At 43.1% G+C, this 27,978-nt stretch overlaps 5 protein-coding genes across 6 annotated transcripts; 3 read left to right on the forward strand and 2 right to left on the reverse strand.

Annotated features, from left to right (window-relative positions):
* The first annotated feature begins 4,042 nt into the window (after positions 1-4,042).
* On the forward strand, positions 4,043-8,443 carry LOC9267565 (lanC-like protein GCL2). Its single transcript, XM_015779464.3, has 6 exons — positions 4,043-4,407; positions 4,495-4,694; positions 4,798-4,909; positions 7,346-7,462; positions 7,581-7,892; positions 8,001-8,443. The coding sequence occupies exons 1-6, from the start codon at positions 4,219-4,221 to the stop codon at positions 8,337-8,339; spliced, it is 1,269 nt and encodes a 422-aa protein (XP_015634950.1). The 5' UTR covers positions 4,043-4,218; the 3' UTR covers positions 8,340-8,443.
* Positions 8,444-9,745: 1,302 nt separating this feature from the next.
* Positions 9,746-11,253, forward strand: LOC4336475 (uncharacterized protein At4g19900). Its single transcript, XM_015781258.3, has one exon. It carries the CDS (start codon positions 9,746-9,748, stop codon positions 11,138-11,140), a length of 1,395 nt encoding a protein of 464 aa, XP_015636744.1. The 3' UTR covers positions 11,141-11,253.
* Positions 11,254-11,287: 34 nt separating this feature from the next.
* On the reverse strand, positions 11,288-16,458 carry LOC4336476 (probable polyol transporter 4). Of its 2 annotated transcripts, none has more exons than XM_026024692.2 (2): positions 15,913-16,458; positions 11,288-13,267 (listed from the first exon to the last, which is right to left on the reverse strand). In XM_026024692.2, exons 1-2 carry the CDS (start codon positions 16,208-16,210, stop codon positions 11,865-11,867), a joined length of 1,701 nt encoding a protein of 566 aa, XP_025880477.1. In that variant the 5' UTR covers positions 16,211-16,458; the 3' UTR covers positions 11,288-11,864. The 2 variants fall into 2 exon arrangements, with proteins under 2 accessions (XP_025880477.1, XP_015636742.1); XM_015781256.3 differs by lacking the exon at positions 15,913-16,458 and adding an exon at positions 13,744-14,086.
* Positions 16,459-16,615: 157 nt separating this feature from the next.
* Positions 16,616-20,672, reverse strand: LOC4336478 (uncharacterized). The gene is made up of 5 exons (NM_001419699.1): positions 20,333-20,672; positions 19,870-20,070; positions 18,961-19,011; positions 17,420-17,471; positions 16,616-17,014 (listed from the first exon to the last, which is right to left on the reverse strand). Exons 2-5 carry the CDS (start codon positions 20,002-20,004, stop codon positions 16,818-16,820), a joined length of 435 nt encoding a protein of 144 aa, NP_001406628.1. The 5' UTR covers positions 20,005-20,070; positions 20,333-20,672; the 3' UTR covers positions 16,616-16,817.
* Positions 20,673-22,339: 1,667 nt separating this feature from the next.
* On the forward strand, positions 22,340-27,313 carry LOC4336479 (expansin-B17-like). Its single transcript, NM_001419698.1, has 4 exons — positions 22,340-23,013; positions 24,204-24,510; positions 25,055-25,184; positions 26,531-27,313. The coding sequence occupies exons 1-4, from the start codon at positions 22,818-22,820 to the stop codon at positions 26,732-26,734; spliced, it is 837 nt and encodes a 278-aa protein (NP_001406627.1). The 5' UTR covers positions 22,340-22,817; the 3' UTR covers positions 26,735-27,313.
* The last annotated feature ends 665 nt before the right edge of the window (positions 27,314-27,978 follow it).

Consider the following 27,978-nt stretch of genomic DNA (forward strand, 5'->3'; position numbering starts at 1 on the left):
TCAAACACCAACACTTCCGAGGGTGACAAACTGACAAGACTCGCGAGGAGAGAGGCCTCCATTCTTGTAGGCTGTAGCAGACAACCTTCGCCTGCGTTGGATAGCCTACAAATGAAAACGATGACAGAAATTCATGACCCACAGAACATCGTTTTCTTAAAAATGGTATTATTCTTTTTCCGTTTCTGTTTCTAGCTATGTATAAAGTCTACTTTTAATATTTCTTTCAACTTCGTATTGCAATATAAATAGTTAAATTGGTATAAATGTGAAAACTCCCGAGCGATGAATCATCTTTATAGAAGTGATATTTTCTTTTAACATTTCTGATTGTTTTCATCCCAGGCTATAACCTGTGGCCATGCTTGTAGCAGATCACCTCGCGCATTGCTAAGTGCAACGAGTCTCCTTAGCCCCCATCGTGTTATGTTGCACATGTCCAAGCCTTTTGGTCCTTCCTTGTGTTCGCCAGTCAGCCAAGAATCCTATCGGAGTTGGTAAGGACAATGAACTGGAAATGATTCTAGCAGTGAGGCGGTGATGGAGGGAAGGGGCCGACGCTAGAGCAAAGTAGTCAAGCTTGAAGAAGTGGTTGATATACCTCACGATTCTACTTCGCCAACACATTCCATGTTTATTCTTAATGGTGGGCTGGGGGCATCATCGGAGTTCAATAGAGGTGTCCGGCGAGTGATTCTTGACGAGCCTAATAGTTGAGTCAGTAATGCATGGCGTTTTGATGGTTGTTCTATAAAAGGGTGGCAACGGCTCCTCCCTAATCGATTGGGGCTATTAAAGTTTGATCGGTCAGTTTGTGAGGAAAAAGGATAGGATCACGAATTATTGTTGATGGATCGTTTGGCCTATGGTTGATGAACCTAAAAAGGAAAAATAATTTATGAGTAAAACTTTTATATCTATATGGGGTTGTTCAAATTGTAGCCAAAATAAATCTAATTGCCAAAATTTTGGTAAGTTGGTATTATTAACAAAATTTTGGCATGATTTCTTATGTACTGATCAAAGTTTGGAAAAAAAAACTAAATGTATGCACATCTTTGGTAACATTACCCAAAGAAAAGGTATGGTTTGAAATGGCATAAATCTGAACAACTGCTATGTTATCCCTGGTTTAAAGCCAATGCTAATAATAAACTATGATAAATGTAAAATTTGGCAAAGGCTTGTGTAAGTTAAAGTAAACTATACTTAAGTGACTTAAGACGATGAAAAACATTACTTCCTTCGTTCCAAAATATAAGAAGTTTTAGTTGGATGGGACATATACTAATACTATAAATATAGACAGATTGCCTATTCAGACTTGTAGTACTATGATGTATCCGATCCTACCAAAATATTTTAAGACAAAGAGAGTATGCACTTATATTTAGAATGCCATATATCTATCTATTATATTAATAAAGTAATAAAAAAGGAGTCTCCACGTTTGCTCTCACAGCCTAGAAATTCTCACATTAATCCAAAAAAAATAAGAAAAAATAAAAACAGAACTCGATTAGGATTAGTTAAAAACTGAAAAAAGGAAAAAAAAAAGGCATATTAAGACACTCGGGCAATATATTGAATGAGATTAGGATCAGTCGAACGGACAGGATATATTAATCGGATGAAAATATGACAAGAAAAAAAAGCAAACGGACAAGGATGCATGAAACTGTCAAACGGGCAAGGATATGTTAATTGGATGAAAATATGAATGACAAGAAGAAGAAACAAACGGACAGATGCATGAAACTGTCAAACATGAATAAGAAATGGACTCTCTGGTCATAGTGTATTACTGTGGAAACGAACAAGAGTTTAGACTCCAAGTCAAAATAATACAATTTAAAATACATGAAATTCAAAATAAAAACTAAAAATTAGAAGAGGAGTCAAGGTAGAAATACAATTTAGATTATTCTGATTTTTTATTGAAAAAAAATAAAAAAATACTGTTATTGAGACAAGAGTTATATGGAATTTACTTAAAAAGAGTTTATATAGAAATACAATTTAGGAGAGAAAAATATGAATCTCGAAGTGAAATTAAAAATAGTTAATATTGAGAGAAGAGCCCATGTAAAAAAAAATTTAGAAACATCTAAGATTTGAATTAAATATAAATATTATGGAGAAAGAGTTCAAGTAGGAGAACAATTTAGAAATGTTTTAAATTCAGATTACAAACAAATAGTATGAATAGAAAAAGTTCAAGTAGAAATAAAATTTTGAATATCTTAAATTCAGTTAAAAACAAATATTATTGAGAAAAGAGTTCGAGTACAATTAGGAAAAAATATGGTCTATTTAAAAATAAATTTTAAATATCTATAATTAGGGAAAAATAAAGAAAATTAAAAAAGTGATTCCATGTAAGAAATATGATTAACAAAATTCAAAATTTAGGATTAACAATTACAAAAAATTAATATTTTTGTTAGGTGTCCATGAGTTCATATTGAAAATAATAAAACTAACATAAAGAATCCACATAGGAAAATCGGATTGAAGGTAAATATTATAGCAGAAAGAGTTTTGGGGAGGAGTGCAGTTTAGAAATATTTTAAAATTGGATTAAAAATAAATAATATTGAGGGAAAGAATCTAGGTAGAAATAAAATTTACAGATATCTTAAATTCAGTTAGAAAATAAATATTAGTGAGGAAACATTTTATGTAGAAGTTGATTTAGAACTATTTTAAATGTGAATTAAAATAAATAATATTGATAGAAGAGTCCAGTTTTACAATTGAAGGCTAGCTCTTCTATTAGCTTTATATTAATACTATCAAGTAAAAATTCTCACGTAAATTAGCTAAAAAACTAGCTTATGAGATTGGATCTTAACCCTATACCAATGTGACAAGAGTTCGTAAAGTCCAAACTGTGAGCAACATTAACAAAATAAAATATAAAAATACCCAGTAACATAGTAATATTGATAACGATAGTACATTTTTAATTTAAGTTTATAAACTATTATGAATATACAATACAATATGCCATCTTTAGTAGGTGGAAGAATGTCATTCGAGGTAGTGGAAAGATGCAACTTTATGATTTCAATACATATGTAGGGGAATAAGACAAACGAATGTACCATAGGATTTATGCATCTTTGATTTATTGTATTGTTATGAGAATACTAAAAATTCCATCGTGTTTGTTTTATGGACATGGGAATTACTATATTAAGCATTTGTCATTTTAAAGACTTTTTCACAATAGTTTGGTCAAGTTAGGTCAAATCTCAAAATCATTTGTCATTTTAATTTTTTTTCACAATAGAATGTGAAGTATATACTCCCTCCGTTTTTTTAATAGATGACGCCGTTGACTTTTTCTCACATGTTTGACCATTCGTCTTATTCAAAAAATTTATGTAAATGTATAAGATATAAATCACACTTAAAATACTATGAGTGATAAATCAACTCATAACAAAATAAATTATAATTATGTAAATTTTTTGAATAAGACGAATGGTCAAACATGTAAGAAAAAGTCAACGGTATCATCTATTGAAAAACGTAGGTAGTATGTTATTGTACGTGGATATTTTATAGAGATGCTAGCCGCGCAATCTACGCGGGCCATTTTACTAGTTTTGATTATATGACATCTGCAGATTTCGCCTGTAAACTGCGAGACGAATTTATTAAGCCTAATTAATCCGCCATTAGCAAATGTTTATTGTAATACCACATTGTCAAATTATGATGTAATTAGGCTCAAAAGATTCGTCTCGCAATTTACATACAAACTGTGCAATTGGTTTTTTCTTCGTTCATATTTAATGCTTCATACATATGTCCAAACATTTGATGTGACGAAATTTTTGAAAGTTTCAAGGAAACTAAACACAGCCATATCTGTCAAAGAGCTTTTACGACAAAATAAGAAGCAATCAACCCTTTTTATCTGGACCGTGGAACGTCCATCGGACGGTCAGTACTCAGTAGAGACAAAAGTGGCCAACCGGGGGATTAAACAATGTCCGAGGGTTTTTAGGAGAAAGTACCAACGCTCTGGCCCACACGTCACTGGTCGGTTGCGTTCACCAAAGGCCATTCATCAGTGATCTACTGAGCCCTCCTCCCTCCGCCGCTCGCCGCCGTTCTCGCCGGGTTCCGGCGCCTTACCACCATTCCCGTCCTCTCTCCTCCCGGAGAAATCTGAGAAGAAATCCAGCGATTCCAGGGGTATCCGGCATGGCTGATCGCTTCTTCCCCAACAATATGCCGGGCTATGCCGACGAAGGCGCGCCGCCGCCACCGGCGGCAGCGGCGGCGGCGGCGATCCCCTCCACCTACTCCTCCTCTCTCCACCACCTCCTCTCCCTCCCCTACCCCGACCTCGCCGATCGCTTCCTCCACGCGGCGCTTCACCTGAAGCAGAAGGTTAACTCGTCCACCACCGTATCGCTAGTTCGTCACCTCATGCGCTGATTGAGTGATTGATATTCTGGTGTGCTCCTCGTCGATCAGGTGGTGCACGAGACGTGGGATAAGAGGCGGCGCGCCGCCGCGGCAGCGGGGGAGGCAGTGGGCGACTTCACCCTCTACACCGGCGCGCTCGGCACGGCGCTCCTGCTCTTCAGGGCCTACCTGGTCACCGGCGACCGCGCGGACCTCGCCACGTGCGCGGAGATCGTGGCCGCCTGCGACGCCGCATCCATGGGGGCCGAGTAATCTGCGCGTTCCTCAGCCGCTTCGTCGGGCGCAGCAGCGTTTTGATTTGGTTTGGTTTGGTAAGGTGGTGACTCGGTGGGGTTTGGGGGATTTGTGCAGGATCGCCACGTTCATCTGTGGGCGAGCTGGAGTCTGCGCCCTCGGTGCGGTGGTGGCCAAACACGCCGGAGATGAAGCTGGCGTTGCTCATTACCTGAGCGCGTTTAAGGAGGTGATTAAGCGTAAAATGCTGCTGCTGATGATGCCTATAACGTGATTGTGATGATTAGCCTTCTGAACTCGATAAATTTGTAGTTTGACTTGGATGATGCTATAGGTGCAGGTTCATCTCAGTTAAAACTGGAATGGCAATAGAAATGAGCATTGGCTATTTTGGCTTATTATAAACTAGCTGGGTAGCCCGCGCAATTACGCGGCTAGCAGAAAAAAATAATATTTTTTTAAGTATAATCTTACTTAAAATTTATTAAAGAGCTATCTCAATGTTAAGACTTTAAAAGACCAAACCTTATCATCCTCGTGTTTCTAATTACATAGTTTTTAAAATCACACCAGTTGCTACCTCTTATGTCATCTCCTTCTTTATTTGCTTGCTCAATCTATCACTATTTCTATTTATTATTCTTGGAGCCTTTAAAAATTGGATTTTATAGTTTTTAGAGTTTATTGTCACGTTGGGTTTCGTTTTTATAATTTCTAGATGTCCCATCAAACGTTGCCATTATACTCCCGTCCACTATCTCTTCTCTTTATTGTCATTGAGATTTTAAAAATCGAACATAATTATAGTTTGGGTTCATTTTTACTTTCTAGAAGTCCCGCCAAACCGTCAGCGGTTTTGCCATTATGCTCCTCTACGGCTCGCCCGCTGCCTCCCTTCTTTATTGTCATTAAGATTTTAAAATCGAACATGATTATCATTGTTTTTTTTTTACTTTTTAGAAGTTCCGAACCTTTAAAAATTGGACTTGTAGTTTTATTTTTTATAATTTTTAGAAGTCCCATCAAACGATGCCACTATGCCCCTCTGCAGCTCTCGTCCGCCGCCTACTCTTTATTTTCATTGTGATTCTAAAAATCGAACATAACTATTATTGCAATTTATTTTTTATTTTCTAGAAGTTCCGTCAACCGTCGGAGGCTCTGCAACTATACTCTTATACACCCCGCCCACTGCTTCTCCTTTTTATTGTCATTAAGATTTTAAAAATCGAAAATAATTATCAATGTGGTTTTTTTTTCTTTTTACTTTCTAGAAGTCTAGGCAACCGCTTTACTTGTTTGCTTCACATCCTACCTGACATCCCTCCTTTTAATCGTCATTAGGATTCTATTTGGTGTTTCATTAACAATTTTTATATACCATATCAACCACCACCAACTCTACTTATTTATAGGCCTGTTACTTAATTTATCTCGTTGTGTGTTTTAGATGGTCTTTTCTTTCAATAGTCTTTATTTTTATCACAAATTTTAGTTATTTATAAATTTTATTCCTAATTGAAATCTTTTTTTTCTAATTTCAGAATTTATTTTTTCTAAAAAAATTAGTTAATACCATATTGTGTTCTTTTAATGTTTTTATTTCTTATTTTCAACTTTAGTTGTTTCAAAATTGTATTTCTAATTGAACTCTCTTTTAATTTTTCTAATTTTGGATATTATTATATTTTTATTCGAAATTTTAATTAATCTCGTATTGGGTCCTTATATGGATTCTTCTTTCAATATTGCTTATTTTTAATTCCGAATTTCAGCTAATTTTAAATTGTATTCCTACTTGAACTCTTCTTTATTTTCTTTTTCCTTAATTTCGGATTTATTTTTCTTTTTATTCTGAATTTTAATTAATCTCATATTGGGTTCTTATATGGACTGTTTTTTTAATATTCCTTATTTTTAATTCCGAATTTCAGCTATTTTTAAATTGTATTCCTACTTGGACTCATGTTTCCTTTTCTAATTTTGGCTTTTAATTTATTTTTATTTCGAATTTTGATTAATCTCGTATTGGGTTCTTATATGGAAACTTCTTTCAATATTGCTAATTTTTAATTCCGAATTTCAGCTATTTTTAAATTGTATTTCTACTTGGACTCTTCTTTCCTTTTTCTAATTTTGGATTTGATTTTATTTTTATTTTGAATTTTGATAAATCTCGTATTGGGTTCTTATATGAAAACTTCTTTCAATATTGCTTATTTTTAATTCCGAATTTCAGCTATTTTTAGATTGTATTTCTACTTGGACTCTCCTTTTCTTTTTTTTTTCTTTTTCTCCGATTAATGTGAGAATTTCTAGCCCTCACAGCGAACGTGGTGCCTCCTTTCAAAGCTTTTTTAATAATATAATAGATAGATTAATTATCAGGACTTGGCTTGAGCTCCTAAGAAATGAAATTGCTGTTTCTAAATAAGAAGCCACATATCAAACAACACTGAACCATAGAAATTTTACTGCTGTTTTATTACAGTATGCAATAACAATTTTACGTTTGATCGGTTGCACTGTTTTATAGAAAAAAAATGTTAGTCCCAAGTATGTCTCTTTACTCACTTGAAAGTTCATCCATCTAAACAAAGCAATATGTTATCTATGGTAGTATGGCCCATGTTCATGTGACATAACATGTATTATCCTGGTATAGATCAAAATTCATAGTAAATCACCTGATGAGCTTCTATATGGAAGAGCTGGATACCTATGGGCATGCACCTTCCTAAACAAGCACCTTGGAGATAATACTATACCGCCAACCACTACAGTAAGTACACAGTTCAATCTTTAGTGCCTTCATTTGTCATTCTTCCATTCATACTTGTTGGATGATCGCTGGGCACATGCGATGGATGATCATCATCATTCTATTGAACTATTTGTAGGACACTGTCATGAGAGATATTATCAGAGATGGTAGAACACTGTCCACGATAGGCTGCCCATTGATGTATGAATGGTATGGTGAGAAGTATTGGGGTGCTGCTCATGGACTTTCTGGGATCATGCATGTTTTGCTGGACATGGACTTGACTAAAGATGACACGGAATGCGTAAAGGGAACCTTGCGCTACATGATTCAGAACCGGTTCCCTAGTGGTAATTACCCTGTTACTGAGGAGGATAAGCATGATCGATTTGTGCACTGGTGCCATGGGGCTCCTGGCATTTCCCTCACCTTAGCAAAGGCTTCACAGGTTTGTTTTCTATTCTCAGATCATCTCATCTCAACCACCTGCTTTGGCTGCATGTTTCGTTCTGGCAATCTGTTACATTCTGCATATACTATGTCATATCCTTACCAGGTGTTCCCAGAAGAACGATTCCTTGAGGCAATTGCAGAGGCGGCAGAGGTTGTTTGGAATAGAGGGCTGCTCAAAAGAGTTGGAATATGCCATGGAGTAAGTGGGAACGCCTATACATTTCTAGCACTTTTCCGCCTAACGAAAAAGAAGGAACACCTCTACCGTGCTAAAGCTTTCGCTTGCTTTCTCCTTGACCGAGCTAAACAACTGATTGCGGATGGCATCATGCACAGTGGTGATGAGCCGTATTCCTTGTTTGAAGGACAAGTTGGAATGGCTTACCTGTTTCTGGACATGATTAACCCCCTTGATTCTAGGTTTCCAGGTTATGAACTTTGAGTCACATTCGCTAAATTTACTAATGTATCCATTTCCAGATATGGAGAGTAACCTACGGTTAAAACTTTGAAGAGATGAATGGATAACTCGAATGATATTTCTAATGCTTGTATCTTGCATATGATTGTGTGCATATCCAATCTACCATTATCTGGTTTATGATTAGCATATATTTCATTTCTCCGTTGTCTAAAGTTCTGATTAAGTGCAGCAGATTTAATCTTACTGTGTAAGATTCTGATCCAAACACAAATAGGAGTAACAAATTTATGTAGCTCATGGCACCGAGAGAGGTTCTTCTGGTGAAAATTGGAGTAGTTTGTAACTTACAAGCTGTAGTAAAGACTGCAAATTCTGGAGAATAGCAGGTCTAAATTTTTATTGTTGTCCTTTATCTCATAATCCCGTCACGCCAATTCCTTGATCTAACTACTGCACCTCACTCCAACTACGTTTCTGTGATGCAATGGTGAGGCTAGCAAAATATGTCCTGCACTATAAGTCGAGGGACAGTTTCTACTTTCTATAAGGAATTCACCCAGCAATATAAGTCGATTAGTAGTTTCTTAAAGTAGTTCCTGATATTTTTCAGAGGGATCTATTCAGATCCTCGCACGGTGGCATCGCCAAGCTTTGACTTATCTCCTAGCTGTTTCAGTTTATATACCATGTCAAATTTTATAGCGTGCCACATGCAAGTCGATTATCTAATCCAATTAAGCTGCGTACATCGCACATTTCGTGCTGCCTGAATGCTATGGGCGTGCCGATCTGAATGCGAAGTTTTCTCAATGCTGATATATCCAATATGCTGTCTGTTATGATACATCATACATAAGCTGACTGGATGTAAAAGTTAGCAGTACGTAAGGTAGGATCATGATGGTCTAATTTGCTCATTTGCTCTCCTTTACTGCATCAAAAATTTAGCCATGATTTATGAGATCAAGTAGTGGTCACTTTATATACTGTTTAAGTGTTTAGTCGGTTAGCCTGTTACATCATCAGAACATGCATGCAAGGCACTTCAGAAATAAACTTGATGCACCTAAGGAAAAACGCAAATCAAACTTGGAAGTTGGAAGTGGACACAAAAAGACTCATATATGTACAGATATCCTAATACTCCGTACTAAGTAAAAGCATACACTAGACTTAAATTGGAGAGAATGCATGACAGCACACCACACATTGACACCACTGAGGCAGGCAGTGCCTCTCCAAAACAAAACGCCACAAAACTAGCAAGTGTGCTTAAAGAAAAATTTTAACCTATCGGCGAGCATTGTGCTTGTGTTGTGCAGCGGCACACGCTGATAGCGCGCTCTCCCTTCCCCTGCTTCGAAGGGTCCACGCAGAAAATCCCTTGGCTCCAAGAGGCAGGCGCCCGGTGCACGTACGTGCACATGGCGCCAGTTGCCACCAAGGCGAACGCCATGGCGCCTGCTCCTCCTCCTCCGACGATGGCGCCGCCGCCGACGCCGCGGAAGCCATTGCCATTGCTCCTCCTCTCCCTCTCCCTCCCTTTCCTCCTCCTGCTTCTCTCCCTCGTCTTCCTCCTCTCGCACACCACCTTCAGCCTCCTGCTCTGCCCACTCCTCCCGCGGCCAACTTCGAGGCCGAATGCCACGACGATGGCTACGACGACGGTGGCCGCTGCTCCTCCTACACTTGATGTATCCATGGACAAGTCGCTGCGAGCCTTCCATGCATCGTCGCCGCCGCCGCCGACACCGACGACGACGACGACACCGACACCGACACCTCCTCTTCCGCCGCCGGCTCCTCCTGCTTCTCCTGCCAAGAGCAACAAGAAGGCGTCCGCGAAGAGGAACAAGAGCCTCCTCAAGCTGCTGCTCAGGGAGACTCCCCGGACGCGGCGGTTCGCGGCGCGCGCGGGCGAGCTCTTCGCCTCGCCGCGGCCGTGCACGCGGCGCTTTTTCATGACGTGGCTCTCCCCGCTCGCGCGGTTCGGCCGCCGCGAGCTCCTCGTCGTGGAGAGCCTCTTCAGGTCGCACCGCGACGCCTGCCTCCTCATCGCCTCCGACACCATGGACTCCGACGGCGGCGGCGACAGGCTCGGCCCGTTCCTCGACCGCGGCCTCCGCGTCGCCGCCGCCTCGCCGGACATGGCCTACCTCCTGAACGGCACGCCGGCGGAGGCGTGGCTGGGCGCGGTGCAGCGCGGGGACGTCAGCCCCGGCAGCATCCCGCTCGGGCAGAACCTCTCCAACCTCCTCCGCCTCGCCCTGCTCTACAAGTACGGCGGTGTCTACCTCGACGCCGACGTCGTCGTTCTCAGGCCCTTCTCCGACCTCCGCAACGCCATCGGCGCGCAGGCCGTGGACGCGTCCACCGGCGACTGGATGCGCCTCAACAACGCCGTCATGGTGTTCGACCGGGGCCACCCGCTGCTCCGCGAGTTCATCGCTGAGTTCGCCGCCAAGTTCGACGGCAGCAAGTGGGGCCACAACGGGCCGTACCTCGTGTCGAGGGTGGCGGCGAGGTGGCGTCGCCGCCGGAGGCCGGAGGCGGAGGCTGACCTGACGGTGCTGCCGCCGGCGGCGTTCTACCCCGTCGACTGGAACAAGATCGGCGGGCTGTTCGTTGCACCCAAGGACAGGAAGGGCGAGAGGTGGGTGAAGGCCAAGGTTGAGAGCATCAAAGGTGAGAGCTTTGGCATCCATCTGTGGAACAGGGAGAGCAGGAGCCTGGAAATGGAGGAGGGCAGTGTGATTGGAAGGTTACTCTCAGACAGCTGCTTGTTCTGCAATTCCTCCATGTTTGCAAAGTATGAATAGTTGCACAAATGCAAAGAGATAACGAGATTGGAATATGTGGGATGTCAGACAAAATGTACATCTTCACTTGGCAGGTAAGCAATGACAAAATAACAGTGGCTTTGCACTTGTAAGATTTTGTCGGCACGGCAAAAAAAAAAAAATATGTATATGAAGCTATGCTAATCTTTGACTCACAGAGTCACAGTGCACTTTCAGTAAATAATTAATTTGACAGAATGAATCATCCAAATCTGGTATTTACAGAACTCTGCACGTCAATGCAAAGCTATAGACATGGCATGGTCTTGAAGGTTTTATACTAGACCAACAAAGCCACAGTACTACAATATCATGAAGGACTAAATCAAAAAGCTGGATCAAGAATCACACAGAATTCATTCAGTTGGAAATCACACACCTCTTCCTCTATTAAAATTAAACTGTGGAATAAGGAACTTCAACAACTATATTTTTTGGTAGGTGGAAGATACCGCCATATACAACATCATCTGTGTCCTCCCAGGTAACATTTTGGGATGTAGTTGTGTAAAGCAGACATTTACATGCTGTTTTGCGCCTACACCTAATATACTCGTGTTAAGCCCTCAAAATCCGTAGCAGTCCAAGGCAGCCTGATCATTTTGCAGACCTGAATTTCAGAATCCCGTAGGCGATGGAAGCAGGATAAGTATGGTTCATCATTGAACATCGAATGATTTCGAATTTATTGTTTCTAATAGTGTCAGCCTAGAGACACAGACTTCTTGCTGCTCTGTATTAAATGTTGTGTATCCTCAAGCTCTATCTCACTCCCTCTCCATTCTTTCCCACCTTCAAACATCATCTCAATCTGCTCCAGAGTTTTCCCTTTCGTTTCTGGCACGCAGAAATACACAAAGGCCACAGAGACAGTCGAGATAACCGCAAAGACAAAGAACATTCCTGCCACTGATATAATACGGGCCATGGAAAGAAATGACATGGAAACCAAACCACTGCTCACTCTACCACCTACTTGACCTAGTGCCGATGCTTGAGCTCGTAATCTCAAAGGAAATATCTCTGAAGACAAGACCCAACATATTGGACCCATGCCAATTGAAAAGAAAGCCACATTTCCACAAACTGCAAAAACTGCTAGGTCAATCCCAATTCTTGGAGAAATAAGTCCCATGGCATGCTTTTGCAATGTGAGTGCAATCCCCAAGACAAATAAGCACATAGTCATTCCAATGGTGCTAACATAAAGAAGCGGTTTGCGTCCAACTTTATCAATGAGGAAAATTGCAACCAATATGAACACTGTCTTAGTAAAACCAACAGCCACTGTGGCTGCAAGAAGCTCCTGATCAGACTTGATCCCGGCATCTCTGAAAATAGTTGGGCTGTAATAGACAGTAGCATCAATACCCGTGATCTGCTGGAACATTTGGATACCACAGCCAGCATATAGCATCCGACGAACAGCAGGAGAAGGGTTCAACAGCTCCATCCACACTGCCTTGTCCTCGGATTTCGTCGATTTAAGAAGATTTGCAGCTTCCTCAATCTCAGCAATCCTTTCTTCAACCTCAGCTTCAGACTCACTTATCTGCAGCAATACTGCCCTGGCTTCTGGAACTCTCTTTTCCATCATCAACCACCTGGGTGATTCTGGGATCACAAAAAGTGCAAATCCAATGAAGACAGATGGGAGGATACCAACACCAAGCATAATCCTCCAATTGATATGCTCTGAAAGGCCCGAGAAAGCATAGTTGGAAACATAACCAAGGAGGATCCCTAAATTGATACAGATCTCAGGGAGGGATGTGAGAGTCCCACGGGCAGCTGCAGGGGATATCTCAGCGATATAGACTGCAGATACCATGGCACCAAAGCCAATGCCCACACCAGCAAGGAGCCTCCCGATCATGAGCACGGTGAATGAAGGGGCGAACGTCATTATGGCTGCACCAGCCTGGAAGACAATTGCACCAAGAGCCATTGTCCATTTCCTGCCAATTGCATCAGATGTTCTTCCTCCTGACAGACTTCCCAAGAGTGAAACCACACTCAAGCAACCAACTAGGATTTCTTCCTGAAATTCGGTAATGTGAAGATCTTTCTGAATGTAGATTATTGCGCCACTCATTACACCAACATCTGCAGATACAACATGAGCACTGGGTTATAAAAGATCTTGGCAGCTGCGGGGAATCAATCCCTTGGAATCTTTAATTTTAATAACTCAGTTGTCCTATTTCAGATGCTGATTTGCTCGTCGTTTTGGAGCAAGGAAGGACAGAATCCTGCATGAGGACCATCCAGATTCCAGATAACTATAGATAACAAAACATTTCCATCAAATCATAAGAACTGCGACTTTGCCCCCTTTCCCCTCTCTCTCTCGTCGTTGATAGCGTTCAGAAATAAATCAAAGATTTTCTTTTTCTCGTGAATGTACGGAAAGCATGCTCTCTAAGCGGTTACGATTAACGAAGTGCTATCACTGTCGGAACGAAACTGCGGTTCCACTCACGGGCGCACGAATTTGCAAGAAAAATGCGCTGTTCTTATTCGTAAGCTCGGATCCCCGGGGACGGGGAGGGGGGCACGCCAACGGCATTGCAAGAACTCACCGTAGCCGAGGAGGATGGCGTTGAGCGAGGCGAAGATGGCGCAGGCGAGCACGAACCGCTCCTTGCTCCTCCGCTCCCACGCCGAGGGCCTCCTCCGCCCCTCCGGCTCGTCGCTGGGATCAAGAACCGCGTACTTGTTCCTGCCATTGGCGGCCTCCGCGCCCGCCATCGCCGCCTCCCTCCGGGCTCCCGGCGATCCACGGGCGACGGCGACGCTGCTCCTTGCCGCGGGCGATTCGCCGTACTAGATTCGGAGCTGGTCATCAATGGCGGACGCCCCCAATCCAATGGGGGCGCGAGAAAGGTGGGAGATGTCGATGTGCTTCGCCCTCGAAGGTTGCCTGTTCCCTTTCCTACAGGAGGAGAGAGGATTTCCATTTCTCTAATGTTTTGTGTATTCTGATCCCAAGTACTATAAATATTTGCAAGATGATCCCTTCACCATTTTTCTCTTGTACATAATCCTAATATTACTATAAACTAACTCCTAAAACTAGGGAGCGTTCGGCAGGAGGAGTTTTGTGAGTTAGTTAGTTTCGTTTTCCACGCGCACGCTTCCCGAACTACTAAACGGTGTGTTTTTTGTAAAAATTTTCTATATGAAAGTTGCTTAAAAAAATCATATTAATCTATTTTTTAAGTTTAAAATAGTTTATACTCAATTAATAATGTACTAATGGCTCACCTCATTTTGCGTATCTTAATTTTCTCTTCCCCCCCCCTCTCAAACTCACCCTAATATTTATAAGTGTGTCACATCATCACTCACTAGTAATTATTATGTAGAGTATTTTAAATAATATGCAAACAACGTCAAATTATTATTTTCACATCATTTTCATATATACATGTACTAGTTATGTAATACATAAGATGCATTCATCTACATATCATGTAGCAAAGCGCGGGGTATCAACTACTCCCTCCATCTCAAAATATAATAACTTCTAGTCCTTAAGATTTGTGCCAAAATATAACTACTTCTTCACCAACATTCTCTTCTAAACCAATCACAACCCTCCACCATTCAATTTTATCATATACCTCCACTTTTCAATCAATAACAATTTTCCCCTATTTAATTCTACCTATTTTATTTAACCCTAAAAATCTTTATATTATGTAACGAGAGAGTAGTATAGAAGGAGAACCAGGGTTTACAAAACCAATAAAAACCGTTTTGTTTTGTTTTTTTTTTGCCAAAAATTGGACTTCCCGAATTGAAACTGACAAAACGTTAACTCCCTGTTTTTTTTCTCGGAACGGTCTGGTGAATCCAACTTCGTTTCTTGTGGGTTGCTCGAGGGCTCCAAATAAATTTGTGGATTTCCTCATGGTTTGATCAACATTTCTGTTGGTTTTGTCAGGGTCAACCACTCGGTTTTGACAGGAAAAATTCGGGAGCTGGACTTGGACGAGCTACGTGTCCGGACGCTCCTACCGTATATGACTATTCTATCGACCATGAGAGTGATGTGTTACTGGAGAATGGAGTGATTTAGAGCGTAGAAAAAACTATCTGGGTTGTGTTTAAGATTCTTTTATCGTGGAAGATGGATGGCTCGGAAGTGGTCTAAATTCTTTAATTTGGTGTAACCTGACCTAAAAAATCTGTTGTAAATGTGTAAATCAGCAACAGAACTAACAGTAGTATAGTACAATTTGTAGGTGTCACTTTCCTACAAGTTTAAGCAAAGACATGGTGGTTTGGACTAATCAATCCTTGAGTACGACGACGAAAAATCACAGAAAGTTCCATGTAACTACATCAACAATATCATTCATATCACAGGCTCCTATTCGTCTGCCTAACACTTTGTAGCAACCGACATTTCCTTGCAAAGTTGCAAACAGCATGCTCGCATATATATAACTATCTCAGTACACTGTACAATGTACACGTACCTAACCGACGAGAAATAAAACTCCCAACACACTTGGAATGTAACCAGGCAACCAACTGGCAAGTTTTTTGGCCCATCTGGAAGTTCGTGTCCTCGCGTCGCCACAAGTTTCGCATGATTCAAGCGTTTAACTCGATCACGCAAAGCTTTTTTTTTAAGAGGAACTGCTGAAGCTTGGAGTTGGAAGCTTGGAATCATGGCAGGAGCCAGGAGAAAGAAGAACAAGGAGGAGGTGAGATCGATCGAGCAGGAGAGGGAGACTGACCGTAACCGAGGAGGATGGCGTTGAGCGACGCGAAGAGCGCGCAGGTGAAGACGTATCTCCCGCCGCTCCGACGCCTGCGGCGCTGCGCCTCCGCCCTGCGCGCCCACTCCTCCTTGTCCAGCTCCTCCTCCTCCTCCGCCTCCATCCTCCGGTACTCGCTCTTCGTCGCCATTGCCGCCGCCGCCGGCCTCATCTTGACAGGGGAAAGGGGCGTTGATGTTGTGGCAAGCAGCTGCAGCATTGCTTCGCTGCGCGCTCTGCACCCGTTCAGATGTAATGAAGGAGAGCCCGAATGCATATGCCTGGACTTTCACGTTTATTTTAGAGTCTTCTCCACGTTCGCGGCGGCCATGGCCATGGATTTTCTATGCTGCAAGTGGTACGGGTGCAGATTCGCATCGAAATGTTTAAAGACTTTGTGGAGGTTCAGTTCAGATCCGTTTCGTTGCGCACGACGAGGGTAAAAAAGAATTGGAGGGAAGTGCTGGATAGCATGCAGCAGTAAAGCCTGGTTTATTTCTCAACTTTTTCTTTAAACTTTTAATTTTTCCATCACATCAAAACTTTCCTACCCATATAAACTTTCAACTTTTCTGTCACATTGTTCTAATTTTAACTAAACTTCTAATTTTGACGTGAACTAAACACACCCTAAACTCCTTTATAAGAGTTAAGAAACAGAAAAACAGCCTCGCTCTTTTGTCCACCATGATGCTCGATTTTTTTAAGCCTCTCAGATGTTTACAGTGAGGCAAAAGAGTTTCGCATATATTGCAACTTTCCAAGCTAAACCAAGCTAGACAGCGTCACAGTAAGATGAGAATAATATTAGAGGACCACAGTGAGATGAGCATAAATACTGTACAAGTTGGTGATGAGAAAAAAAAAACGCTACAAGTTCTGTTTCAAATTTCTCTCTCATTATCCCTGTAGGCTCTACGCTGCTCATGATCCGCATTGATAGAGCGAAATTTGAGGATCTTCTGAACGCTTGCGAGATGCTTCACCTCCTTTGATGGCACTTCCTTGCTACAGCTGGCTTGCTTGTCCTTGTTTTCTTCAGGAGGTGCCATCTCACCGTGAATGGGTTTTGGTGGAGCATCTGACAATAAAAAGGGATTAGAACATTGAACGAATTAGCTGTAAAAACAGCATTAGATGAAAGAGAAGTTTTCTTTACACTATCTGCAACAAGGGGCTCCTAGGTCCTAATAAACATTGATTAAACTGCCTGATGACAAGGTCAAAACATATATATATATATATATAAAGTTCTTTTGATTCAACCATATCCTAATAGAGGATTCACTAATGGGGGTTTAGAACACGAGGTGCAAGTAGGACCGTGTATAAATTATAAAGCTACCATCTAAAATCTTCAGGAAATATCATGTCAACAACAGCATCTTCACAGGTATCAAATCAATATACTAGTTAATGGCATCTAAGGCCGGTTAATTTACAAAAAAGAAGAAAAGGGGGTAATGGTTTGAATAAAAGAACTTACTTGTTTCTGAGAACAAATAGCATGTGCCAATAGTCTCTTGGTATTCTCCAATCTGTCATTAAACAATCATTAACGGACAGCTAGCTCAGCAAGGAGGTTTAGTGTTTCAATGAGCAAACAGGTTTATAATTTGAAACCCAAAGTACAGACCGCTAATCTTCAAACCAATTATTTTAGAAGTCAAAGTTAGCAGAGGAAAAAAAAACCCAATCGAGTCTCCTGAGCAGATGCAAAGCAATCAGCGTCAACCTGATATTTTTAGTCTAATGCATTGATTGTTGTACGTTGTCACTGAAGCTACAACAAATAACGTATGGTATTCAAATGTGTCATATGTCCACCTTGTCCTGTCAGGACTCTAAGATACACGAGTACAGTATTACCTGTTTTCCTAACGAATATTACTTCATAGACAGTTTCCAATAACAAGAGTTAAACATGTTCTAACTTTTGATCGTGTAGGAGGTATTGAAATATACTCTCTCCATACTCGTAAAGGAAGTCGTTTAGGACAGAGACACGGTCTCCAAAACACAACTTTGACTTCTTTTTTCTATAAAAATATTTATTGAAAAGTGATATATGTATACTTTTATGAAAGTATTTTTCAAGACAAATCTATTCATATAATTTTTATATTTTCAAACCTCATATAATCTTGAGAGTTATTCATGATTTATATTCCCAAGGTTTGACTTAAACATTGTCCTAAACGACTTCCTTTATGAGTATGGAAGGAGTATATTTTTTGAATCTTATTATTCTCAAGCCGGCAGTTTTACCAGATTGTGATTGGACCACATGGCACTATAAAAACTGAGATAAATCAAGCAATTACTAATAGAAAAAAAAAGAAATGAAAAACTCATTTGTGCTGCACCAAAAACAGAGGGAAGAGGTTAAGAAAGGGAAGTCTAGAACTTTCTCAAATCTGAACTAGAATGAAATAGAAGTCTGCTCTCTTATTCTTCATCGGTTGTTTCAATACCCAACTAGCTCAGTGATCTGATTATGCACTAAATATATATTTATGTATTTTCCATCTTACTCCTTTACAGGTTCATTAATTTGGTCACTAATAAAAAATAAATAGATGAGGAAAAGTAGCATTAGAAAAAAGGAAATATTATGTTCTGTTTTCAAGTACTTCACTACAATATTATAAGATACAGATTACATTGAAAGCTAAAACACATTAAGAGGTTCTTTGAAGCTCCTGTAGAAAATTCAAAAAAATCAACTTATTTCACTAAAACATATGTATGTGCCATTGACTAATGGGCATATAAAATAAACACATGATGGTCATATAGTAAGCACGCCAACAGGCGCGCTGATTTTCTAGTATAATCTCAGGTAAAGCTTGAACCATGACACATTAGTGCATACTCGCAAGAACTTACAGGCAATGTATGGCTGTAATGAATCTAGGGCACAAAGGATCTCGATCACTATCAACAAGTCCATACTCCACATCTCAGGGGCATGATCAAACAAGAAGTCAAGCGATAAAAGAGAAACTAAACTAATAAAGTACTCACCATTTTCAGGCCATCACCTAGTATCAAGGTAGGAGTCAATGTATCCAGACCCTGGAAAACATGACCAAACTTGTTAAGTATACATAAATGAACTGAACAAACATTTTAAAATAGATATGAGCATGTGAAAACATTGGTGTTTGCACGTCCATAAATCATGATACAAAAGTGCAAAGTCTCTAAATTGCTGGGAATCGAACGGCTAAATAACACACACTAGAAGCTCTATGTAGTTTGTAGCTGAAACTAATACCAATTGCCAGCAGAAAGGACTTTGAAGAATTCTGAACATATATGCCAACGAAGGTTGCTAAAAACACATGAAACAAGTGATGGATATTAAGGAGAAACTTAGTATCAATTTAATAGACAAGGCACCCAAGTTCAAGTCAACCAACTGAACTAAGTTCAGTTCCTATTTCTGAAAATAAATGAAACTTATGAATCTTTATCCTTTTGCGCTTCCATGAAATTTAGTTCCTAGGAATTTTAGTTTAAATCTTTCTCAAACTAATGGCAAGAGTTCTACTCCCTCCGTCCCAAAATATAAAAACCTAGTACCAGATGGAACATCAACCTGTCCAGATTCGTAGTACTAGGAAATGTCCCATACTATGTTCTTATATTTTGGGACGGATGGAGTATTAGGTAATCAGCATCAAGCTCACTACTCCAGCTATATGCCCATACACATTCCTCTCTTCAGCAAATATCAACCAGGCTCTTTGTTTTTCTTTTGCGAAATAAGCAACCTCTTCCTTGATGTTTGATTTTAGAGCCATCTCTAGATATTACATTACCCCAGGCCCTAACATCTATAAAATCTAACATTCAGAGAAAAAAAAATTGTAAACTCAAAACATGCCATCTGTTCCATTATGCCACTGATTTGGAGAAGGATGAACTTACAGAGAGCACATATGAAGCATTTGGTTGCACGTCGGAATAAAGACAATCATCCAACTCAAGCAAGACATACTCTTCCTCTTCCCCTTCTTCTCCTTCTTTCTCAAATTGCTTATCTTTCTCGTGAGTCTCTGACATATTCAACAAGGAATTTCTCCTAATCAGCAATAAACCCTGAATTCACCAAGATACCAACCAACGTATCTGCAAGGTTTACGGGTGGGAGACCAATTAGTACAGTAAGATTTATCACAAAACTTATTTAAATAAGTGAAAACACAATATAGCATTTTCACTACTAATAAGTGTGTCTTTGTATCAAGTCCACTCCTGCTAAACGCAAGGTAAACAGAGAACTGATTTTACAAGAGACAGTACATTCAGGTTCATGTTCAGCAATATAGATTAAAAAATCAACAGCTGGTAAATCGAATAGTAAGAACAGCGGACTGGGGATTCATTTCACCTCTGTAGCTTCGTTTTCTGCCGTTGTGCCGACGAAGGAGGGTGCGCGGGAGCCCAAGCCGCCGGCGCCGAGGACGAGCCGGCACCACCGGTCGGCGCAACGGCGTCGAGCGAGCTGCCGAGCGCCCTACCCGCGCTCCGCGGGGCCAGCCGCAGGCGATGGAAAGGCGCCGATGCCGTGAGGATCACCGCCGAGAGCCGTAGGGGCGAAGGGAGGAGGAGCGGAGCACTGGAGCACGGAGCAAGGCGGCGGAGCCGAGGCGGCGGCTCGCGGCTGGTGGCTGGTCGCGGATGACAGGGAGTCTATGGTGGGCCGAAGGCTCTGAAAATGGGCCGATCCAGCAGGAAGTCTTGTTTATCTTTTGGGCCGTGTATATACTCTCACCTTGTAGCACAGGTTCTCGTGTGTCCTTTTGCTTTGTTCCACGTGCGACGGAGGCCGCGACGTCTGTCACTCCCTCTTGGAGCTTTTCGGAACGGTCTCCAACCCGGTCATTGACCAAGGATCGAGATTCTCTCTTGCAGTTGCATGCAGCTGCCGCACTTTGCACTAGTTTACCCGTCCCTAGAACGGAAGCGAAGAAGTGCGATTGTATCGGATCTCTCGTTGCGTATGAACAGACAGACCCCTTGGCTGTTGTACTTGTACCCTCTGCTAGCCTGGACTCGAGACCAGAAAGGCATCCATCTGCTTCACCTGGGCGGATCCAGCATTGGGGGCGGCAGAGTCTCGAGCCCCCACTATTAATGTAAAGATAATAAGAGCCTCTACGAAGATCCCACTAAAATTTTTTATCATATGTAGATGGGAGAGGAAGTACCCTACTGCTATTTTTTTCTGGATCACCACTCAGCGTAGGCTGTGTACCTTCCTTCCCTTCCCGCCGCTTTAGGCTTCCACGCTTTGACACGCAATGTACTCCATCATCGTTTAACAGAGAGTGAGAGGTGCTCGTTCTTGGGCAGATCATTTGTTTCGTGCCGTAAAATCAAAGAACGTGACGGCTTCAAAGACAGAATGACAGATTCTCGCTCGTTCTTAAATAAGCCCTGCTTGACGCGTACTAAGCTGGAGGAATAGACAACGGAAAATCAACGGAGATTACACATCACGAACAGCGAGCTTAGTGCTCAGCCTCGGTAGATCATTCCTGACTTCTTGTGGAGTGAGGAGCTGTCTGGCGCCAACGAACAGTCGGACACGTTCGCCTCCACGTTCACCGGAGGGAAAAGGCTGCAAAAGCCAACGACCAACTAAAAATACGGCCGCGAATACATACGGTGTCACCGCGATCCCACTCCCACGTTGTAAAAGAGGGCCGTAAGGGTTGGTTTGGTTTGTAGTCTAAATAGGTCTTATCAAATTTTGTCAATGCTAAATTTTAGTAAATTTTGACATAACTAATTTTGGTAAGGCAAAATTGTATAAGTTTACTATTAAAATGGTCTATTTTCTTATATATGCTAAAATTTAGCTTCAAATCAAATAGATACTAAACACTATTAAAATTAACAAATATTGAAATTCCTAATTTAGCTCTCAAACTAAACCAGTCCTAACTACTGTTAAAAATACAACTGCTAGTCTGGTACTGTCTTCCTGTGGCGCGTGTTGTGCCGTTGAGTAGTGACGTGAAAACGGCAACGGTCAAGCGAACCCGATGCAGCACGCACGGTGGGTCACGCACATCAACGGTCTGCCCGACCCGGTCACCCAGCACGTCGCGCGCACATGGGGCGAGACGAGAGGAGCTGCCCGCTGCCTGCCTGCCCACTGCCCGGAGTGTCCGGGGCGACAAAGCGTGACGAGAAAAGCCACGGCCATGCTTGTTTTACAGTGCTTGTAACGATAGTGGTACACGAGAAAAACACACTGTAGTAATGGGAAGAAAAGAACGGTCTAGTATAGCTACGCAATAATACAAGCTCAGTCATCAGTGCCTTTCCCCGGCCCCTTCTCTCTCTCCACGGTTCTCTTCCTGAAAAAAGGTCAAGGCTATTCATCACGGCTAGCTTCACAAGCGGGCAGGGGGTTCCACTTCCACACTTCCACTGCCCATCCACACACTGGTCACTGGACACCCACACCCATATGGAGCGAGAGGTCTCAGCACAGCAGTTGCACTTGCACACCTCGCAGCTCGCCGGTTATTTCTTTTCCAGCTTTCCATTATAAATCAGGCCACCACTGTGGTACACTACACACGCCCAGAGCCCCCCTGCCCGCTAAACCCTGCATTGCCATTTGTACAGAAGAGCCAGCTAGCCAGCCAAGCGCCCAAGCGAGAGCGACCCATTCCTCTGATCTCTGCCGCGCATTGGGGCTTGGGATTTCTCGAAGCCATAAAAGGGGAAAGCTCCCCAAAACGAAGCCTACCAACTCTCCCAACTCCAAGCCGCCGCAGCCGCAGCCGCAGCCGCAGTGCTAGCGAGTGGAGGGGGAGTGCGAGAAGGGGAGGAAAGGGGAACCACACCCACACCCAACAATGGCGGCTGCCTCCTCGCGCTCCTTCTCGCTCTGCGTTCTGCTGCTGTTGCTGCTGCTCGCGCCCCCCATCTCCGCCTCGTTCTTGTTCGACGGCGGGAAGTCCAAGTCCGCGGCGGCTGCGGCGGCGGTCGACATGGAGTGGCGGCCGGCGACCGCGACGTGGTACGGCGACGCCGAAGGCGACGGCAGCACCGGTAAACTCTCTGAACTCGTCTCTCCATTTTCAGCTCCTCACAGTTCAGTAGAGAGTACCAAAGCATACTGGTTCCTGTAGCATTTAATTGGAAGCATATACCATATGAGCAAATACGCAGGAATCAGTACTGTATTTCGTAGTAGTACTGTACCTCGCATTTTTTTTTCACTGAGCTGATAATTAGGAATAGATACCTGTAAAATAAGTAGGAGGATTATTGTGTTCGCATCCGTCACATTTGCATCGGGCGGCTGTTCACTTTATGCCATTTTTAGTCAAATCAAATTTTGGTAAAATTATAAAAAAAAATAGCTACATTTAGTTTGCTGCCAAATTTTTATAACTATATAAAAAATCCTACTAAAATTTTAGCAAGTTGTCAATTTAGTAAGATTTTTTTTTTGACATCGAAGTGAACATGCACTTAGTTTTTCCATCATTCTCCTCCCGGGGACAATGATTCCGCCCGTTACGGCATTTTTGGCGCGACCTCCGGCGTCCGCGGATCGCGTGAGATCCGGAAGGAATTTCGGCGGGCCCCCGCTACACACCGTGTACTCGCGTCAATCATCGAGTCGCTCCGGCGCTTTACGATTCGTGCTGCGAGGCTTTCAGTGCGTTCAGCCCAGCAACCAGCAAGACCGTGTCAGGTCTTCCAATAACTCCCCGCGATTTTTACTCGGTACCAACGGCTGAGATATTCACGATAAATGCACTCAATTGCTCGTCACTCGTCCCTCCACCGACACTGCTGGTAAATATAGTACTCCTGTTACGAGTAAAATCCAGCGAATCAGTAGTACAAGTGAAGTTTTTTTACTGCCATTTACGCTTTGCAGTCACAACATCTTGCATTAGACTACCTACAGTTTTGTCGTCGTACCGCAACGGAACAGTACAACCTGTGATTCCTCCACCACTGATTCGCCCTGTTTACAGCAAGTTGCTCTGTGTTCTGTAATTAAGCTTTGATGCTCTGACTTGACTGTTTCCGTTGTAGTACTACTACTGTTTTTCCTCTGTAACCACATGCTTGACTCTGTGATCACTGATTACGGCCAAACAGTTGGCGTCCGTCCAGTTCTTGCACGCTACAATCTAGTATAGTGCAATTTGGCATTGCCATTGGCGATAATTTCTTTGTTGGGTTCAACCAAAGCAAAACGTTTTTCTTGTCATATTTTTCAGGCGGGGCGTGTGGGTATGGATCGCTGGTGGACGTGGTGCCGATGAAGGCGCGGGTGGGGTCGGTGAGCCCGGTGCTGTTCAAGGACGGCGAGGGCTGCGGCGCCTGCTACAAGGTGAAGTGCCTCGACCACGGCATCTGCTCCCGCCGCGCCGTCACGGTCATCGTCACCGACGAGTGCCCCGGCGGGCTGTGCGCCTTCGGCCGCACGCACTTCGACCTCAGCGGCGCCGCATTCAGCAGGATGGCGGTCGCCGGCGCCGGCGGCCACCTGCGAGACCGAGGCCAGCTGTCGGTCGTCTACAGAAGGTGAGCAGCATGCAACAACGTAACCCGATTCTTACGGATGGCATGAATCCTTTTGGAGAGATGAGCAGCGGCCATAACACTTGGCCCGTTACGATGTGTATCTACAACCTCCCCCCTAGCTATGCATCTACAGTAGGTTATTAGGAGAGACCACAGGCAAAGTAAATGCATGGTCACTGGACCCCTGCCTGAAATTTTTTTTCTAGCACAGTGATTTGCCTACGCGCATACAGGGAATTAAAATCGTCCAGAGTTGAATGTGCTAGCTCAGCTCCTTATTTAGATCTGCCTGCTGCTGAGTTACACATGCCTCTGCAGCTCTGCTTGATATAACTCAGTCAGAGCAACAGATATCCAAATGGCATTTAACCTCTTGTCTATAATTCCTTTGCCAATGCTGCTTCTCCGTTCATCAGTCTACCTGATCATAGAAAAGCTGTCGCATGCCACGTGTACCGTCCATTCAACTAACAGTTAGTACGAACCCCGAAATTTTGTGTTTCTTTTCGACGAAACTGACCAGTGCAGTGTTCAAATATACCAGGACTGCGTGCAAGTACGGCGGGAAGAACATAGCCTTCCGTGTAAACGAGGGCTCGACGAACTTCTGGCTGTCACTGCTGGTCGAGTTCGAGGACGGCCAGGGCGACATTGGATCCATGCAGATAAAGCAGGTAGCTAATGCATCCTACCAATGTTCTTCCTTCCATGGAGCTTATCAAGCTTCTTTACTTTCTTTCATTACTTTTTTTTCTTTTAGCTGGTAGAAATGGAAAATGGGGTCATCTTTTGCTTTTAATTGCCCATAGTGCTGGGAAACATGCTCAGTGCTGCCTGGGACAAATCCATTGCTGGATGCAATTGGACCACAGCTTCTTCCCTTTGCAAACATGTGTGCAGCATGTGACAAGTTCCTCACCCTCTTTGCTCTAGTGGGCCGATGTGGTTGGAGACATGTGTACTGCCTAATTCCTTGCTGCTTTTACCCTTCAGGCCTCTGTTCAGTGTTCACTGAATGACTAGCATAATACTGTTGGATACTTGGGTCTCTCTGCTGTCCTTTCTAGATCAACCTGAAGTTCTAGAATCACATTTTCCACAAGTTACAGGATCACATATTCCTAACCAAAACCAGCATCTTAGGAGAAGTGAAACCAACGGTTTCCAACTAATTAATGCCTCAGATGCCTTGTCAGGATTTAGTCCTTTGTTCCAATACAAGTTTACACAAAAGAAGGGAGCACTTGCGAGACAGGATAGTAAGTACGGCACACATGGTCAAGAAAGCATCCTGCTTTCTTTCACTTCCTCGCTTAGCTACCAGACTCCAGACATAGTCAAACCTTTGCATAAAAGCATGATTCTCTTTGTCAAATGATTCCTATCTGGAATGTGTGCATAAAAAAAAATTCCGGCTTTGTGCACTAGATCTGTAGAGCAGCAACTCATTCAGTCTACAACCCCAATGCAATGGCAAAGCACATGAACCCTAGCCATCCTTTCACCAAAGAGCCGTCAATGATTTTGCCGCTTTAGCTCGGTCTCCCCCTCTCCTTAACAACAGCAAAGAAGATAGAGCATGCACTGATGCACTTGCGTTGGTCTCCGTCGACAGTTTTTACCAGCCACACTGCATGGTGCCCTTGCTTTTGCACTTGCTAATGCTTTTCACGGTTGTTAAACCCTGACACCCCCACCCTGCAAACTGAGGCACGCTTGTGATGAAGACTCTGTGTTGTGGGCTTGGTAGCCTAGTGGCATCCAAAGATTCGGAATCCCAGACGACGATGCATGCCAGCGTTGAGCGCTATGGCTTGCTTTGCTGTAAAGGTTTCAGGCTGCTCTGCTTAACCTGAAACTGTACGTTTCTGTGATAATCTATTCTGAATGTAGTAAGGTTACTGCTACTTACTTAATGCTTATTCCTTTTTCTTTTCCTGAAGGGTATCGGGTATCCTAGTTGCTCATTGTTGATCTGTTTCTAATCTGTTTGTGCTGCCTTTCACATGGCGGGGTGCAGGCGAACTCAGTGGAGTGGCTGGACATGAAGCATGTGTGGGGGGCCACGTGGTGCCTCGTGCGGGGCCCGCTTGTCGGGCCCTTCTCGGTGAGGTTGACGACGCTGTCGGCCCAGAAGGCGCTCACGGCCCGGGACGTCATCCCCAGGAACTGGAAGCCCACGGCCACCTACACCTCGCGCCTCAACTTCGAGGCCGCCCTCTGATCGGGTGGGGGTCCGCCGGCCCAGGGCCCACGTTTTATCGGCCCGGGAAACTGCCAGGTGGGCCCGCAAAGGCAGGCCCGACGTGGCAGTCGGTCAGGCAGGAGAGCCAGGCATCCTCCATTGTTATGCAGCTCATCATATTAGTTGGTCTGATCATTCATGATTCTATTCATGGTTAGTGTAGCTAATTTAGCTGTTTTGGTGAGTGTGTGTCAGTGTGAGTAGTTTGTTCAGGAATCAGGGAGATGGCCCATGCGCAACAGGTAGCCGCCCTCTCCGAAGGAGAAGAGAGCGTTTTGCTGCTTGGTTTGCTTCAAGGATTTACCTGTAGGAGGGCTGAAGCTGGGGAGAAGTAGGTCCGAGGGTTTTGGATCTCTCTTGGTCTCTCCTGCCTTGACACTCCTGTGCTCCTGTTTTGTGTGTGTGTGTGTGTGTGTGTGTGCGCGCGCGCGCGCGCGCGCGCGCTGTTCGTGTGTGTTTGCCCTGGTCGAAACGCAGTCGCAGGGTTCGTGAGTCAATGCCACCTTTTATGCCGTGTGTTCTTGATCCGGCTGAGAATTGAGATGTTCTCTTTGTTTATTCTGTATGTTTGTTCGCGCGAAGAATGTTCGAAGGTAACGAGCCATCGAAAGTGTGATCGAGTATGCGGTATGCCGCCAATGCCGGCATGTGATGTGATGATGGATAAATGACGACAGGTGGGGAATTGATTGGAAGAGCTGTGCCAGTTGGGAATGACCAATGCTCACCTGAAACCATCCGGCCGCCGCCTCACCTGAAAGGCTGAAACAAACAGCGCAACTGTACTCCATCCATCCCACAATATAAGGGATTTTAATTTTTTACTTGCAGCGTTTGACCACTCGTCTTATTTAAATTTTTTTTGCAAATATAAAAAACAAAAAGTTATGCTGAAAGTACTGTAGATAATAAAGTAAGTTACAAATAAAATAAATAATAATTTCAAAAAAAAATTGAATAAGACGAGTGATCAAACGTTGCAAGCAAAAACTTAAAATTCTTTATATTATGAGATGGAGGGAGCAATTCCGAAGCACATGGGAAGGTTAGATCTAGAACCCAATAGTACAATATTAAAACAGAACAAATCCATAGTCGTAGTCATACGGCGTTCTTTGCGGAGGAAGCTTCGAATCGAGGCTTTGCGTGTTCAAACACTGGCTGCCAAACCGGACCCACATAGAATACGAATCGAGGACTCCTCGTTACAAAATGAGATGTTT

Source organism: Oryza sativa, chromosome 4 (genome assembly GCF_034140825.1).
Source record: "Oryza sativa Japonica Group chromosome 4, ASM3414082v1".
NCBI lineage: Eukaryota > Viridiplantae > Streptophyta > Magnoliopsida > Poales > Poaceae > Oryza > Oryza sativa.

Coding starts and splice junctions, on each gene's coding strand:
- LOC4336476 (XM_026024692.2), bottom strand. CDS start 16,210: ATGCATTCGGGCTCTCCTTCATTACATCTGAACGGGTGCAGAGCGCGC. Junction 13,268..15,912: donor CGCCATCCTCCTCGGTTACG/GTCAGTCTCCCT, acceptor TTGTATCTGCAG/ATGTTGGTGTAATGAGTGGC.
- LOC9267565 (XM_015779464.3), top strand. CDS start 4,219: ATGGCTGATCGCTTCTTCCCCAACAATATGCCGGGCTATGCCGACGAA. Junction 4,695..4,797: donor GCCGCATCCATGGGGGCCGA/GTAATCTGCGCG, acceptor GGATTTGTGCAG/GATCGCCACGTTCATCTGTG. Junction 7,463..7,580: donor CTATACCGCCAACCACTACA/GTAAGTACACAG, acceptor AACTATTTGTAG/GACACTGTCATGAGAGATAT.
- LOC4336479 (NM_001419698.1), top strand. CDS start 22,818: ATGGCGGCTGCCTCCTCGCGCTCCTTCTCGCTCTGCGTTCTGCTGCTG. Junction 23,014..24,203: donor CGAAGGCGACGGCAGCACCG/GTAAACTCTCTG, acceptor CATATTTTTCAG/GCGGGGCGTGTGGGTATGGA. Junction 24,511..25,054: donor CTGTCGGTCGTCTACAGAAG/GTGAGCAGCATG, acceptor CAAATATACCAG/GACTGCGTGCAAGTACGGCG.
- LOC4336475 (XM_015781258.3), top strand. CDS start 9,746: ATGGCGCCAGTTGCCACCAAGGCGAACGCCATGGCGCCTGCTCCTCCT.
- LOC4336478 (NM_001419699.1), bottom strand. CDS start 20,004: ATGTCAGAGACTCACGAGAAAGATAAGCAATTTGAGAAAGAAGGAGAA. Junction 19,012..19,869: donor ATGCTTCATATGTGCTCTCT/GTAAGTTCATCC, acceptor CATGTTTTCCAG/GGTCTGGATACATTGACTCC. Junction 17,015..17,419: donor CTATTTGTTCTCAGAAACAA/GTAAGTTCTTTT, acceptor TTTTATTGTCAG/ATGCTCCACCAAAACCCATT.